Source organism: Heloderma suspectum, chromosome 5, assembly GCF_057233095.1.
Source record: "Heloderma suspectum isolate Gila_16-S chromosome 5, 16-S_ref, whole genome shotgun sequence".
Classification (NCBI taxonomy): Eukaryota; Metazoa; Chordata; class Lepidosauria; order Squamata; family Helodermatidae; genus Heloderma; species Heloderma suspectum.
Window position 1 is genome coordinate 118345675 of NC_139462.1, and position 15917 is coordinate 118361591.

At 42.4% G+C, this 15917-nt stretch overlaps 1 protein-coding gene across 1 annotated transcript in view; it reads left to right on the top strand.

Moving 5' to 3' along the window:
* The window catches only part of BOD1L1 (biorientation of chromosomes in cell division 1 like 1), a 66348-nt gene that overhangs the window by 48229 nt on the left and 2202 nt on the right, over positions 1-15917 (top strand). The window contains exons 13-24 of the mRNA XM_084857102.1: positions 2521-2615; positions 3050-3128; positions 3307-3386; positions 4219-4303; positions 5430-5497; positions 7803-7878; positions 7957-7991; positions 8525-8573; positions 9343-9371; positions 10809-10893; positions 11309-11498; positions 13244-13387. Of these exons, the coding sequence (XP_084713228.1) occupies positions 2521-2615; positions 3050-3128; positions 3307-3386; positions 4219-4303; positions 5430-5497; positions 7803-7878; positions 7957-7991; positions 8525-8573; positions 9343-9371; positions 10809-10893; positions 11309-11498; positions 13244-13387 (1015 nt within the window). The remainder of the gene's footprint in view (positions 1-2520; positions 2616-3049; positions 3129-3306; positions 3387-4218; positions 4304-5429; positions 5498-7802; positions 7879-7956; positions 7992-8524; positions 8574-9342; positions 9372-10808; positions 10894-11308; positions 11499-13243; positions 13388-15917) is intronic.

Here is a 15917-nt window from a genome sequence, read left to right on the forward strand (position 1 = left end):
TTTTTCAGTAGAAAGCAATAATGGGTAGAAAGAAGCTGGCTACTCTTCTCCTTCCCTTGATCTAAGAGGAGTGGTAGTTGTGAAAGGCAGTTGAGGGTGCTTTAAACCTTCTGGCCTTACTGAGGCTCTAGCTTGCTACCCATGCAGGTGAGTGTGGCTGAGTGTGCATGAGGGAGCAAGAAGGGAAGCAGAAGCTGGCTCCCCCAGTGTGATTCCCAGCAGGAGAACCCTTCCATCCCCAGCACCTCAGTAGCCCCCATCAGGTGTTTTGGCTACTCTGGAAGTACTGCACTCTTCTCTGTCTGCCCTGTGAGTGAATTGAGCTTAATTGCATTTTAAATAGGTGATTCTTGGCTCAGTCGTAATAGTCCCCCACCACCACCTCAAGAATAGCTAAATTATTCTTTCACAGTGCCAGATATTTACAATGGAATACTTCCATACTGTGATATGTAAATCCTGTTATATATGGCAAGTGTTAAATTTTAATACATTTCCCATTACTGAGACATTTTTAGAATCCTCTTCTTTGTTTGATATGATTCAACCTAGGTAAAAGGAAGTTGTTTAAAAGAGAATCAGGTCTTCTGTCAGAGCTGAGTACGCACAGCAGACAGGGAGGTTCATAGTCCAAGATTGCAAGGAATGTAAACACCCTGTTGCTGTGTGAGTAACTAAGAACTAACTGTGTACTTGACAGTATATTTTAAAAACTGAAAGATTATATCTTCTATCCGAAAGTAGTAACAATAAAAGAAAGCCTGTGCATATTTTTAATGATTTTTTAATGAGCATTCTCTTCACAAGGAGGGCTTGGGATAATACCAGTAGCTAGTTATATTCTAAGTTTACAGTAGGAAGTTCCAGTAAATTGGACTTTTAAACATTTAAAGTTGGAATAAGCAACTGGGAGTCTCAGGCTACCTGCCTGGTGCTCACCATGACCCCTCCACCCCACAGGCCTCCCTGTCTGCCTATGCCTGGGTGGGAGCAACTGAAGTGCACAATAAAGGGAGGGCTCTTTGTTACTGAGCAGGAAAAGATTAAAGAGCCCTATGTTGTCTCTTGGCTCCTGGAGAGTGACTCAATGTTCTGGTTCACACATCACAACCAACTATAGTTTAAACAACCCATAGTTAGGGCCACACAGAAGCGAGCATGCTGCTTCCCGCCCACTGTCCACTTCAGTTTCATTTCCGCTTTTTTAAACAAACCAGGAACATCCCGTTCATGGGTTGTTCATTGTGATGTGTGAACCCAGAACTCTGGGTTGTTGAGGGGTAAACAACCCTGGGTTTTAACCCAGGGTTTGTTCATGGGTTGCTTACAAATGTGGAAATGAAGTGGAAGGGGTAAGCACATGGGAGGCAGTGCACTCGCTCACTCTCAACAACCTATGGGTTAAACAACCCATGGGTTGTTGTTACATGTGAACCAAGGCAGCATGTGGAGACAATGACGGGGTTCATACAACACACTACCCCGCACTCAATGGTTGAGTGTGGGTTGATATTGAACTGTGGGTTGTTTGTTAAACCGTGGGATAACGTGTTGTTTGAACCCAGGACATTTTCCGTAGGGTGGCTTGTTAACTACCCTGAGCAACCCAACAACAAACCCTGGGTTCTCAAGGTGGCTTGTTCGAGAAAAATACGTTAACAAGCCACATGTTCAGGCAACATGTTAACCCAGTTCAACAAACAACCAGTGGTTCAACAACAACCTACATGCAACCACTGAGTGTGGGTTAGTGTGTTATGTGAACAATGCTATAAAGAAGAATGGTGGTGAGGGGGAGAAAAACTAGAGACCTTTCTTGCTCACAGTCCATATGTACCTTCCCCCTGGTATGCATGCACACACACACAGTCTCTCTCAAAGATTTCCTTTTCTGGCAAATGATAATGGAGAGGAAACCTGGTTGGCAGCCTCTGAGCATTTCAGAGGTGATGGTAAAGCAAATAAATTATTTCTATAAATACAAGGGCAGGGCAAATAGTTTCACAACCACGCTTACACGTCTTCCCCATGCCAAATCCATTAGCTACAATCCAGAGGTGCCATACCTGCCAGATCCACTGCACATGTGTTTTTCCACCATCTGTTTCATCTTTGAGCGTAGTAACTACAGGGATTTAAATATGTATTCTTAGTTGGACACGGTATACAGTGAGGAAATGTTATCTACGCTTGCAATCCAACTAAAGCTCATTCGCATAGTTCTGAGAGCATTTTGTAGTAATTGTTGCCGTCCATCTTGATGATTGAGCTTGTGTAGCATAGTGCCTAGGATCTGTAAATCAGAAAGTCACCAGTTCGAATCATAGATCTGCCGTGAACTCATTAGGTGGCCTTAGGTTAACCGCTGTTTTCGGTCCCACATCTACAGTATAGAGATAGTACTGGCTTACCTTGCAGGGTTGTTGTAAAAATTCAGAGAATGCATGTGAAGCACTTTAGCACATTGAGTGTTAGTGATAAATTATTAATATGCCTTATATCTCTGCTTTTGTGTATTAGCTCTTGAAAGTTCAGATACTTTGGCCATAGTAGAAGCCGTAGAAGACGTAGACATAGTAGAAGCCGTAGAAGTTCCTAAAGAAAAATCATTAGAGGTTTGTGTTTCTTTTTCTTGTTTTATACTTGTCTTTACTGAATAAAGCATACAGCTTTTTTTAAAACAGCAACAACAACACCCTCTTACTGCTATAATAGGCCTCTTAACTCAGTTGCTAAAAATCAAAATGAGGTAAGACTTTCAGATGCAACCTGAATAGGCAGGCAGTCTTTTAGAAAGGATCAGACATTCATAAAGTAGTCAGTCAGTGGCATGGTATTAAATGACGCCTCCTTGCTCGGAAGCAGCATCCCTCTGAATGCCAGGTATTGGAGACAGAACAGTGGAGAGCTGGGCTTTATGCTCTGCTTGGATTCTTCTCTGAGACTGGCTGCTGTTCAGAACAGAACGCTGGAGTAGTTGGACTTTAGTCTGATCCAGAAAGGCAATTCTTATGTTTTAATCTCTCCTCCCTTTTTCTTCTACTCACAGGTAGAAATACCTAATCAGAAGGAAGAGAGCTTTATGCCAGAAACAGAAAAACATCCTGATATTGAAGAGGGTAAATCAGGTAGTTAACAAACAAGTGCTCTTACATTATTGTCTCTGATAGAGAACATTTGACTAGATTTGCATGGTATGGCTTGTAGGTCAATCTGATGTAGAGAAAGTTCTGTACAAGATTTCAACACTCTTGCTCAAAATGTCTTTGAAAAACATTTCAGGAAAACATTAACATTATTTTGCAGATGATGTTCCAGTGTGTCAAATTTTGGGAGAGGAATCTGAGCAGAGCCATTGTTTTGAAGTCACAGCAGAAATTAATACGGTATTTTGAATCTATTTTGAACTGTGTGACTCTCTGAAATACATTTGGGTAGAGGGAATGTGTAGTGCATACACATGGTGCTTGCTAATGGCTGGGTACTTTTGCTGTTTACATATTTAGTTTACGTAGTGTGATTTTAGGGTTCTTTGTATGCCAGCATGAGCTCTTCTGATTGGAATGGCAACAATTTTTGTAAATAAAAATTGAGAAGTGTCAACCTACTCTGGCCCAATTTGGAACTCGTGTAAAATTTCAAGGTCTGGTACATCCTTACACACAAATGTGCAAAAAACACTAGCTCACAAAAATGTTACTAGTTGTTTTGTCCATACATATGGTGTACTGACAGCCTGGCCCCTTCATGGATCACTGCCTTGTTGTGGCAAAGGGGCTTGCGTAACTCAGTGAAGCCATAAGCTATGCTGTGCAGGGCCACCCAAGATGGACAGGTCATGGCGGAGAGTTCTGACAAAATGTGGTCAGAGTCCTCTGTTTTCTGTCTTTCTGATCATGCCTTCTACCCACTTTTGGTATATTACCCTCTTCTATCTCCTGTAAATGTTCTCCCGGGTTCTGCTCTCAGCTGTCTAATCTTCTCAGTCTGCACTCTCTTTGATGTTCACATGCGGCTGTCAAATGTGTTTTGGCTTTGTGTTAACTTGGGAGTTTACCATCTAAGTTGATAGGAAGCCACAAGAAGGGGGTTTACTAATGAGTTGTTTCAAAACACGTAGTGGTGGTATCAACCTTTTACAATCACAGTAGTTGACAATGCCATCTTCCTGGTACTGCAGCATTCTATAGTTTTGTTTTGTTTTTTATAATTACCTAGAAAGCAACTGCCAGAGACCCAGTAGAAATGTCTGAGGATGGTGCTAAGTCTCAGGAACCTTCATCAGAAGCTGTAGAACAAAAAGGTGACGTGAAATTCACTATTTTGAGTTCTCCAGAAAGGGCTGCTGTCCATCAGCAAGTGCTTCTGTGCATGTCCCATTGAAATGAATGAGGATTTATTTGCATACATCCTCAATTTAAAAAACAACAACAAGAAAACAATGCATTTTAAAGTAAAAGAGAAAATATACATGAAGTCATTGTTTGAATGCTGGATTAACTTCATAACCACAAAATTCCAGCCCTACAAACCAATGGCTTAAACGTCCTCCACACAATACTCAGATGTCAGCTAGGAATGCATCTTCAGCAAGTTGGACACAAGCTGTATGCTGTTCCTTCCCTGCCAGGCAGACTGGAATTGGCAGATGTAGCCCTGAAAATGGGACTGCCAGCTCTTTACTGTAGTATTTTCAGCAACTCTGTTGCCATCCTTGAAAATTATTTCTCCCTGCTTTCTTTATCCAGTAATCCAGACATTGGGTGATCTTTTCTGTCCCAAAGGAGGCAGGTTCTTTAGAAGAAAGACTTGGTTATGGGGCTGGACTAGAAGGCACTTCTTACCTTCTCTTTTTGGATCAGTTACTACTGCCATAGCTCTTTGGCTAGGGTGATTTTTGCTATCCTAGCCAGAAAGCCTCCTAGAAGGTACTTTTCAGAAGAATGCCTGGCTGAGGCATTCTTCTAAATAACTTGCCTGCTGTTGGATAGATAATAGATCACCCAATGTCTGGACCACAGTCTAGTGAGCAAGTACAACTACTCCTAGATAAGAAAATCTTCTGTTCCCTGGCATACCTACCATGTAGAAGCATGGTGCTAATTTATGTTCCTTTCATATTCAATTTCTGGTTACTAAAAAAAGAGCCATATTAATCTGAACTCTAGATCCATGACACAGCAAAGTGTAGGACAAGGTATAGCAGCATTGTATTAACTAATGTTGATCTAGGTTGTCACAGAAGTAAAAATGACAGGGCATACTGCGAGTGAAAACCAGGGTTTATGCAATTCAGAGGAAGTCTCCAGTCTCTGTAATTGCTCAAAAATGGTGATAGAGCTTTATTTAATTATTTATTTCATTTCTATACTGGCCAATAGCTGAAGCTTTAATGTAATTTTGGTTTTTTGAACATTTTTTTCCTGCAGATGAGATGGTTGGCAAAGTGGATATTTGTGAAAAGTCAGATCTGGAGTCCAGTTTAAATCCTGTTGAGGCAAGTAACCTGGTCTAGTCTAATGCATTGCTATTTCAAAGTATGCTTTCATATGGTCCAAATGATTATTTACTCATGCTTTGTTGACTATAACAATGGTTAATTGTTTTACCAGTGTAGAATGGCATATATAGAAAGCTCTTCCAAGTAATTAAAGGGCCACACAACTGAATGTTTAAAAAGCTGAAGAAAAATTCAGAACTGATGGACAAGTTTTAGATATGGAGCAGTAGTAGTATATTTACGGCAGCTGTGCAGTCTAACTGCTGCCAAATTAGTATTGGTATTAAATGCGATGAGTGCAATCCAGACCATGTTAAGCATTTTAAAATCCCATTGAATTCAGTGGAACATGCTTAACTTTCTGTTGAAATGAAAAGGATGTAAAAATTCTTAACTTTGGTTTGGTCATCCCCATTATGAATGCATAAGAATGTACATAATGTCACAGAATAACACACACAAAAAGACAGGGCCCTCCCTGCTGTGAGGGGCTTACTTCTGAATTTCAGCAGCAGGGCAGATGAAAAAGGGAGAGCTGTAAGGCTAGGGGTAGGCAACACACAGGCCACATGCACCCCATGTCCTTTTTTGTGACCCCTGCCACCCTGAAATTGTCACCATTTCAGCAGTGCAGCGATGGTAAAAAGAAACTCCGCACACACATTTTTGCATTAAGACAAGGCTTTTTTGCTGCCACTGTGCTGCCAAAAGTCAGCAGCAGCATCAGTGGCATGAGGATGGGGTCTTTGGTGTGTTCTGGGGTGAAGAAATTGGCCTCCAGACCTTTGGAAGTCGCCCACCCCAATATACGTAATGAGGATGCTCAAATGCACTCACACAGACTTAAGCATTGTTTCAGTTAGGAATGAGGACCTAGGGGTTTAAGCCAAAGCCTTGGGGGGAGTGTTTAGAGGTGGGGTGTGTAGAGAGAGTGGGGTGGTACTTCATGTCTATTTTTGGAGAGAGTTCCACATGTAGGGAGCAACAAGGAAGAAGGGATGAACCCACTTGTGGAAATGACAGACTTTTTGGTCTTCTGTGGGTGTTCGAATGAAGGTTACAGGCATGGAGTTAATGGCAGAAGGATTGCGGGGGCCAAAACCATGGAGAGCTTTGAGGTAAGGATGCAGGGATAACATGGAAAGCCAGAGATGTGTGTACCCAAAAACCTGCACTGAGCAGAGGGTTGGACTCGATGGCCATGTAGGCCCCTTCCAACCCTACTATTCTATGATTCTATGACCTGGTATTCAGTTCTGGGCAGGCAGCAGGATTTAAGATGAATTGTTCTAAGGCTTGTAGATCGTTCGTTACTGTTACAGGGTATAGTAAGAACTACTGAGAAAGTAGTGTATGAAGAAGTGTTACATAAATACGAAGTAATAATTATAATTAATAATATTACTGTAAGTTGAAGCTAAAATGTAAATGCTTTAAGTCCTTTCCTTGATGGGCTAAGAATGCAGTTCAGCCACAGTTTTCATTTCAGTTCTATTGATATCAGGGGGTGGGGGTGGGGGTGGGTGTTAAGCACATTCTTAACTTTTCAGTGAAATTAGTGGAACTTAAAAGTGGATAACTTGGGGCAGTATCCAACTTTGTCATTCCATTAGCGCAAATGACTTTGCACTAGCAGAAACTAGGTTCTGAACAGTGCACAAGAGAGGAATCCAACTGAAGCTATGTTTGCACAAGCAGTTTTGCATTATGCGTATGCAACCAGTTGTGCATAACTCTTCTGCAGCGTGTTGTGCAACCTGTTATACAACTGCTTGCACCCGTTGTGCAACATGTTACACAGCTGCTTGCAACTCGTTGTAAAACCAGTTGCACAACCGCTATGTGCTCATTGTGCAATTGGATGCACAAATGTAATGGGCAACCACTTGCGCAAACGGAACAATTCAGCAGAGTTCTGCTAGTGCTATTTGAGTTTGTGGAATCTCACTTCTGGATACTGCCCTTGGGCTGGATCATACCCTAATGGCAAGGGGGTGGGGAAAGACATGTTTTTTAAATTATAATTATGACATGACTATAATAAACACTACAACTCCCAGTGGGGTAGCTGTATTAAGCCTGTTACAACCCCTCCCCCACCCCCCAACAAATAGTATTTAAGATGCCACAAGACAGATTTATTGAGGAATAAGCTTTCATGTACACTAATGTACAAAAGCTTATGCTATGAAAAAACTGTTAGTCCTTTAACGTGCCACAAGGCTCTTTGTTCTCAATACAGTTGCATCAGTGGACACCTTGAACTGGCTTCAAAACTAATTGCACTTTTTTTATTCTTTAGGTAAATCAACAAGTAACAGTTAAACGGAAAAGAGGAAGACCTCGTAAATATCCTGTTGAGATAACGACACCACAGCGTACGTACGATGCTGCTTCTCCATGGAAAGCAGACTTGAATTTTTCATTGAACTCAAGGAGTTTATTTTTCCTTTCAGGACAAGATTCAGAAGCTGACACAAGCACTGGGAATGTAAGCATTTGGTTGGACGTTCTGTTTGGATAGAATTTGGGCTTTCTGTGAAACGCTATTTTCTCGGTTGCAATAACTAATATTGGCAGGATCCAGAGAACTACTAAACTGGATCCTTAATCCTAAAATACTTGTTTTCTCTCATACAGTAGCCCCCAATGCTGCATACCAAATGATTTTTGAAATTGAGGGGAGTTTCAGAAGCAGTTGTGGTATTCAGAGAAGTCAACGTTTCTGTTGGGTTAGCACCAACCACCTTAGCAGCAGTACTGTCTAAGGTCTAGGCAGCGAAGATTTTACATCAACAGCCTTGGGAGTACACGCAGGCAGCCTGTAGGCTACATACAGCCCTGGGAGCCCCACCCACTTCTCTCACTGCCCAGCTGCTCAGCCGTCAGCTAGGTGCTGGGGGGAAGACAGCTTTTCTAGCATAACGACAGCAATCTTGGATCGTTGGGGGAGGGGTGGGGGGAAGCTTTAGCTTTCCCAGTTCCATACCACAGAAAGATATTGCTGCTTTTGTTTTTATTTAGATGCTGCAATCTTCAGGTCCTAGAAGTAGACAGAAGATTTCTCCAAAAGGTAATGATTCAAGTGTTTGCTCTTTGCAAAGGAGGATAGAGAGTGGATGGGATGAGGTGAACCTGCAACTTAGCCATTTTTCTTTAAAGAATTACTATTCAGAAAAGTCAGGGATAGCCTTCTGTAAACTCTTCCTGATCCAGAGATCCATGGTGCTTGTAATTTCTTTGCAAGGGCTTTCCCATACATTTCAAAAGTGGGTATTCAAAGGGCTTCCCCCATCCATTAAAAAAATGCGGTTCCCTGAACTGTCATAGACTGATTTCAGTGGCCCTGATCCACATACAGGAGCTTTCCCATTTTAACTTCTGTGAGCACGGACATTAAGGACGCTTAGGCCTACATGGCAAGGGAAAACTGGTGACATAACTGCTTCCTATGCTGCAACAGTAATGTTTGAAGTGAAGCAATCACATTATTACTTCCTACAGTCTGCTGGCATGGGAAGTAACTTAAATTTTGCCTTAGTGTGTTGTGGTGAGATCCAGAAAAACAGTTTGGAAGGAAAAGCTTTTTCTAATTTGTTGACTATTTAAGTTAAAATTAAAAATGTGTATGGCCTTTGGTTAAACCTGCCTTCCCTAACCTGGTGCCCCCCAGATGTTTTGGGCTTGATTAAAACATCAGCCCCAATCAGCAGGAATGTTGGGAGTTGTAGTCTAAAATATCTGGAGGGCACAAAGTTGGTTAAACAATAACTGAAGTTTGTGTGTTTGGAGGTACATTTTATGCAGAGTTCTTAAACTCTGACTTTTTTTTCATGTTTTAGTCAAAGATTCATTGAATGAGACACACAATGTAAGTACAATATTTTTTAGTGCAAGTTACTGTGTACCTTGATCCTAAAAATGTTTACTGGGAAGTAAGTCTTTTTGATTTCAGTGCAGTTACTTCTGTATAAGTGCGCTTTGGATCACTCCCACCAAAATCTCTAATGGAAACTGTTTCGTTAGAATTGACTTGCTAGATCAAACACAGGTTCATCAAGATCAAACTTCTGTCTTCCATCAGTGGGCAGCAGCTTGCCTCTGGGTGCTTACCAGTAGGGCATAAAAGTAACAGACCTCCACAGTCTTCAACATCTTGCAGTCATAGGTATATTGCTTCTGAACATAGAGGCTCCATTAAGCTATTGACAACTGGGGTGAAAAACTCCAGGTGTCCAGTAGCCACTCGTACCTAAAAAATTAGATCTGGCAGGTGGTATCCAGGATGCTCCAGAGACCAGAAGGCAGGTCCTTCCTGTCTAATCCTAGAAAATCTTGTTGGCTCCTAGGTTTCACAAAATGTCCTGCACCCCCTGATCATGGCCAATTGATAATATCATCTATGAACCTCTGTAATCATGTTCAATCAGTGACAGATTGTACTTTCTTGGGCTCCAAGATCACCGCAGATGGTGACTGTAGCCATGAAATTAAAAGACGCTTGCTCCTTGGGAGGAAAGCTATGGCAAACCTAGACAGCATAGTAAGAAGCAGAGACATCACCTTGCCGACAAAGGTCCGTCTAATCAAAGCTATGGTTTTCCCAGTAGTAATGTATGGCTGTGAGAGCTGGACTATAAGGAAGGCTGAGCGCCGAAGAATTGATGCTTTCGAACTGTGGTGCTGGAGAAGACTCTTACGAGTCCCCTGGACTGCAAGGAGGTCAAATCAGTCCATCCTAAAGGAAATCAACCCTGAGTGCTCATTGGAAGGACAGATAATGAAGCTGAAGCTCCAATATTTTGGCCACCTAATGCGAAGAGAAAACTCCCTGGAAAAGACCCTGATGCTGGGAAAGACTGAAGGCAAAAGGAGAAGGGGACGGCAGAGGATGAGATGGCTAGATAGCATCACGGATGCAATGAATATGAACTTGAGCACGCTCCGGGAGAGAGCGCAGGACAGGAAGGCCTGGCGTGCTATGGTCCATGGGGTCACGAAGAGTCGGACACGACTGAACGACTGAACAACAACAACAACAACAACAACAATCATGTTCAAAAGCTATCTGAATCAGCGTTCATTCGCATGTCTTATTAGGAGTGTCTTCCATAAGTTAGATACGTGTTATGTGAAGTGCTTGTTTCTGTCAACCCTGAATGTGCTGCAATAGGTCCCATTCTCTTTCTATACTGTTTGTAATTCCAGATGCCTCTCCCATGTCTTCCCCTTGTCTTTTTTTCCTAAACCAAAAGTCCTAAATACTTCCAATTTCATTACTGTTTTTTCATTTACTTCCATCGGTTAGGAAGCTGAAGAAGCGAAGACAGAGGTGGTTTTACGTCGAAGAGGAAGGAAGCCCAAACGGCCTCTTATTCCATCAGAGGAAGCAGGTAAGACACACAGCCTCTGCTTCTCTTAACTTTATTGTGTAAGGTGTACATTAGCTTATAACAAGATCGGCTTTATTATCTTCATTCATTGGGGAGAAAATCATTGGGTTATGGCTAAAGTAAATATTATGGGGAAATGTGCAAATTGCTGTAATCTCTTGTCAGATTTGGTACATCCCAGCTGCTTCCTTAAACCCACATGAGTTTTCTATGAATACTGGCTGTGAACTGAAAAAGTAAACCATTGCAAATATGTTTGGAAAGATTTAAACAAGTATGAATTAAAACACTAAGGAAATGGAAAATTACTTATTCCACTCACAAGATCCATTTAGAATTCCTCACCTAAATTAAGTGTCCATATCCTTTCTGGAGACTTGGGTGGAAATTTGAGTGTGTGAATAAAACTTTACAGGAATGGACACACCTGAGCCAGATAAAAAACGTCAGAAGCTAGCACCTGCAGCTGAAGAGGAAACAAAAGACCAAGATGAAAGCAAGGGAAGTGGTGACAGTGGAGAAGAGGACGATGACAGCAGTGGTGATGCTGATGAGATGCATTCAGGAGCCACAACTAGATCTGCCTCGAGATTAGAAGCGCAAAGGTAATGCTGGTAATGTTAAGGCTTGAATGCTGTATCAGATGCTTTGCCAGGGGCCCTCTTTGAGTGCCTTTGCATAAGATATGAAGGGCTCCTGTGGAAAGGGTGAGCTCCAGTGTTCTGGGGTGTGAGCAGAAAGAACCTTGCAATTCTTTAAATCCTAGCCTGTGACTCGAATTGTTGATGTAACTATCTCAGATCCAATGCAAATACTGAAGCCAATCAATTCACCATCCCATTGTTTTTAATCCAGGAGCAAAATCTTTTCATTTATTTATTTCTGACATTTCTACCCCATCTTTCTATATAAAAACATAATAAAAGTGGCTTACAAAAAATGAAATGACAATCAATAGCAGTAAAAACAATTTAAAAGGATCTAAACCTAAAACTTAAACCTTAGAAGGATTTCAACTTTTCTACAAGGTTAAATATAGCAGTAGCAGTATGTAATATCCCAGAAAGGCCTGGTGAAATGTCTTCACTGCTCATCTAAAAATGATCAATAATGGGGCCAGGTGTACCTCTCTTGAAGGCTATTCCAGAATCTGAGTGCCACAATTGAAAAGGCCCTATCTCAACCCATCAACCGTATGTCCAGGGGTTGAAGGGCCTTAGAGGTAGAACAAAGGTCTTGTGCAGGATCATATGGGAGGAGGTAATTCTTAAGAGACCCTGGCCATTAAGGGCTTTAATGGTCAAAAGCAGTCCTTTAATTGAGCCTGGAAACCAATTGATGACCAGTGAATCTGGTAAAGGATGTGTGTAATATGATCTGGTTTACTAGATCCAGAAAAAAACCCTGGCAGATGCATTGTGAATTGGAGTTACCCCAAGATTTCTCCATTTCAGCAGCAGTATAATTTAAAGCAGTAGAGTTGGGGTGCGGGTTGGGGGGTCATTTTTCTTGTTGCTATTTTAAATGATTGGGAGTCAGGAGTCTTTGTTGATCTACTGTAAATCACTTGGATATACCAGAAGATCCAGCTCAACCTTGTGCCCACTCCTGTTCTTGACCCATGAATCATTCATTGCTTAGATAAGGTGGCTTCATTATGCAAACTGACTACCCAGGAAGAGGTCAGATCATGTTCGGCCCCTGGGTAACTGTCCAGAAAATAGAAAGTCTTCTGCTCCCCCCTGAAGGATACAGAAGTTGACCATCCCTCTTTGGCAGAGGTTGTACAATGCATATTTTATTGGTGAGCTGCCAGCCTCCCAGTTAAATAAACAAAATGATTTTTAAATTCTACAAAATAAAATTTAAAAAATCCAGAGGGGCAGAGAGCCTTGTAGGTGTCAAGAGGGGTGCCGGCGGTGTTGGGGTCCTGAGGTATAGACAGTACTGAGCTAGATGAACCGATGGTTTACAGCAACTTCATATGTTCATGGGAGGGAACTATTTAGGAGCGTTGTATGGGAGGGTGAAGGGCTCAACTCTTCATCTGCCTACCACTTTTCTACCTCAGCACCAGTCCTGCTTCTTTGCCCTTTGCTGGGTGCTGGACACGTAGGTCCACCGGACACAATGCCTTAGAAGTGCAATTGGCTCTTGTGGCTTCAGAAACCAGAATACTCCAGATCCAAACTTAATAGATTTCCAAGTGTTAGTGCTTTCTTCTGAATGGTCAGTGTAAGAATGTGTCACTAAAAGCATGCAATGATTTCAAATGATTTTTTTCTCCTTAATTTTGTCTGCTTTATAATTTGTACCTTGTGCATTCACTGCCTGCACTCATTATTTTCAGAAAGCAGCCCAGCAAGCCAACTACACGTGCAGCATCTAAAAATCAAAGCCCAGGTCCAATACCTCCTACAAACCGCCGAAAGTTAGTAGGGAAAAAACAATCAACTGCCAATGCAAAATCTTACAAATCTCCTCTCTTGGCACAGTAAGTATGGAAAGTCATTTCTGGCTTGGATATCTCTACATCCCTCTTCGGTTTCCCTCCCCCATCTCTTTCTTTGACAGTCACCATTAGTTGTTTAGCAGCAGTGTGTATCTGAAAAAACTACTCTTGATTTCATAAGAACATAAGAAGAGCCCCGTTGGATCAAACCAAAGGTCCATCTAGTCCAACGTTCTGTTCACACAGTGGCCAACCAGTTGCCTGTGGGAAACCCACAAGTACAACGTGAGTGCCATAGCACCCTCCCAGTCATGTTCCTCAGCAACTGGTGTGCATACGCATACTGCCCCTGATCCTGGAGGTAGCACATAGCCATCAGGACTAATAATCATTGATGGCCTTATCCTCAGTGGATTTGTCCAATCGCCGTTTAAAGCTATCCAAGTTGGTGGCCATCACTACATCCTGTGATAGCAAATTCTATAGTTTGACTATGCACTGTGTGAAGAGGTACTTCGTTTATCTGTCCTGAATCTCCCACCAGTCAGCTTCATGGGAGGACCCCTTTGGGTTCTAGTATTATGAGAGAGGGATTTCATGCCCTGCTTGTGGCATGCAACATTTGTCTGGCCACTGCTGGAAACTCAGTTCGATTCAGCAGAGCTTTTCTTATATAGTGTCATTAACATGGCACTTCATAGAGCAGCAGTGAAAATGATAGGTCACCAGCACAAGGGAGCTTACCAAACTTTTGATGGTAACATTGAAAACCTTGATCTCTGCGCTCTTCTGATTCTAATAAACAGTTTATTTTTAACAGCTCTGAGTTGTGGATACCTATGTCAATAGCCAGGTAATCCAGTGAATCCAAGGTTGAGTTTAAGATGGTCTGTTCTTTTGTCAGCTAGGAGTTTAAAGAATTGTTATGGTCAGACAGCCAAGCAGGCTTTTGAATATGGAAGGCAATTCCTGATACAGGGCAGGAACGCAGGTGAGATGAGTTTTGAATGAAGCAGCTGGAAAAAGGAGCAGAAGGCACCTTATGGCAAAGACAGTAACTAGGTTGTGCCAAGAATCACTAGGGCTGGGGTAGGCAATGACCCAGTTTGCATGTCACAGGGGCAAATCATGGGTTATTTAACCCACAGTATGCGGGGACATAGCCTGCCTGTGAGCCACTTCCCATTTCTTTAAACAATCTCTGATCAGCCCAGTTGGAGGTTATGAGTATATCATTCGAACCTGGATTGATGGGTTGTTTAGGGGTAACCCATGGTTTGTTGTTGGGTTAAAAATACCTCTGAGCCCCGTATGTGGCCCAGAAGCATTCATGGGAAATGAAGATGGTAGCAGCTGGAGGCCCACCCTTTGCTGTGAAGTCATCCCAGGCCGCTGGTAAAAAAAAGTAGTTTTGTTTTTTCAAAAAACGTGGAAAGGGAAGGGTACCTCCTTGGGCTCCAAGGAAAGTGTCTGGGGGCACATTGGTGCCCACAGACACCACGTTGCCTACCCCTGGACTACACTATAGAATCTCAATTGCTTCCTCCCTCTGGCATCTTTCGGACAACCCAACCCTTCTCTCTTCCCATTCAAGAGGATTGTTCCCCCCACCCTCAAGAAAATTAGATGGGCTGATGGTTTGACTTGGTATAAGGCAGCTTCCTATGTTCCTCCCACAAAACATCACCTTAGGTTTTACTCCCACCAATCTATGGCAGCCAAACATAATGAGGGTTTCTGTCCCATTCTAAACCTTTGTGGGGTCAACTAATACATTTGTCAGAAAAGGCTTTGCATATCAATTCCATTCCTTGGTGTGGCCACCTAGTTTGCGTAAGTGACTTCAAAAGATCCGTATTTCAATCAGACCTCAGCATAAGAAATACCTGCATTTTGCCATTGGCCACCAATGAGCACTCCTGTTTGGGCTGTCACCCGCTCCATGTGTGTTCACAAAAATATATGGCCATCATCACCACTTGTCTGCATTGCAAAGGAATGACAGTCTTTTCCTACATAGAGGATTGGTGGCTAGGGGCAGGGTCTCACTCTCACAAGAGCTGAATGTTCTATGTCAGTGGGGCTGTTGCATGAAAGGCCACAGTGAGGCTGCGGCGCGTGCAGCCACCATTTTGAATATGCTGTGTTGTGTGAACTTGGCGACCGTGGGTTATGGGAGGGTTAAACAACCCTCGCACAACATGACAACCCCTGAGCGGCGACTGCATTTGCAGCCTGGCTCCTGCGGGCATCCAAACCTGGTCATTGTGGCCAAATTTTATCTCCTACCTATAAGCATATCCAATTCATTGGAGTTGTACTAAGGAGGCCATTATCTTCCTTATCTGTGTTGTCCTAAAAGAGGCACGCAGCCTAATAGTGCAATTTTTTAACATTATAGTACAATTGCTTATTTATACTGCATCATCAGCGTACATGGTACTATTTGACATAAGCAAAAGACATGTCCTTGTTCCAAGGCGCTTGCAATGCAAATTTAGGCAATGTGGTCATAGTGGTAGCAGGGAGACATAGAGGGTGGGAAAGGCAAGGATAACAACAACAAATGCAG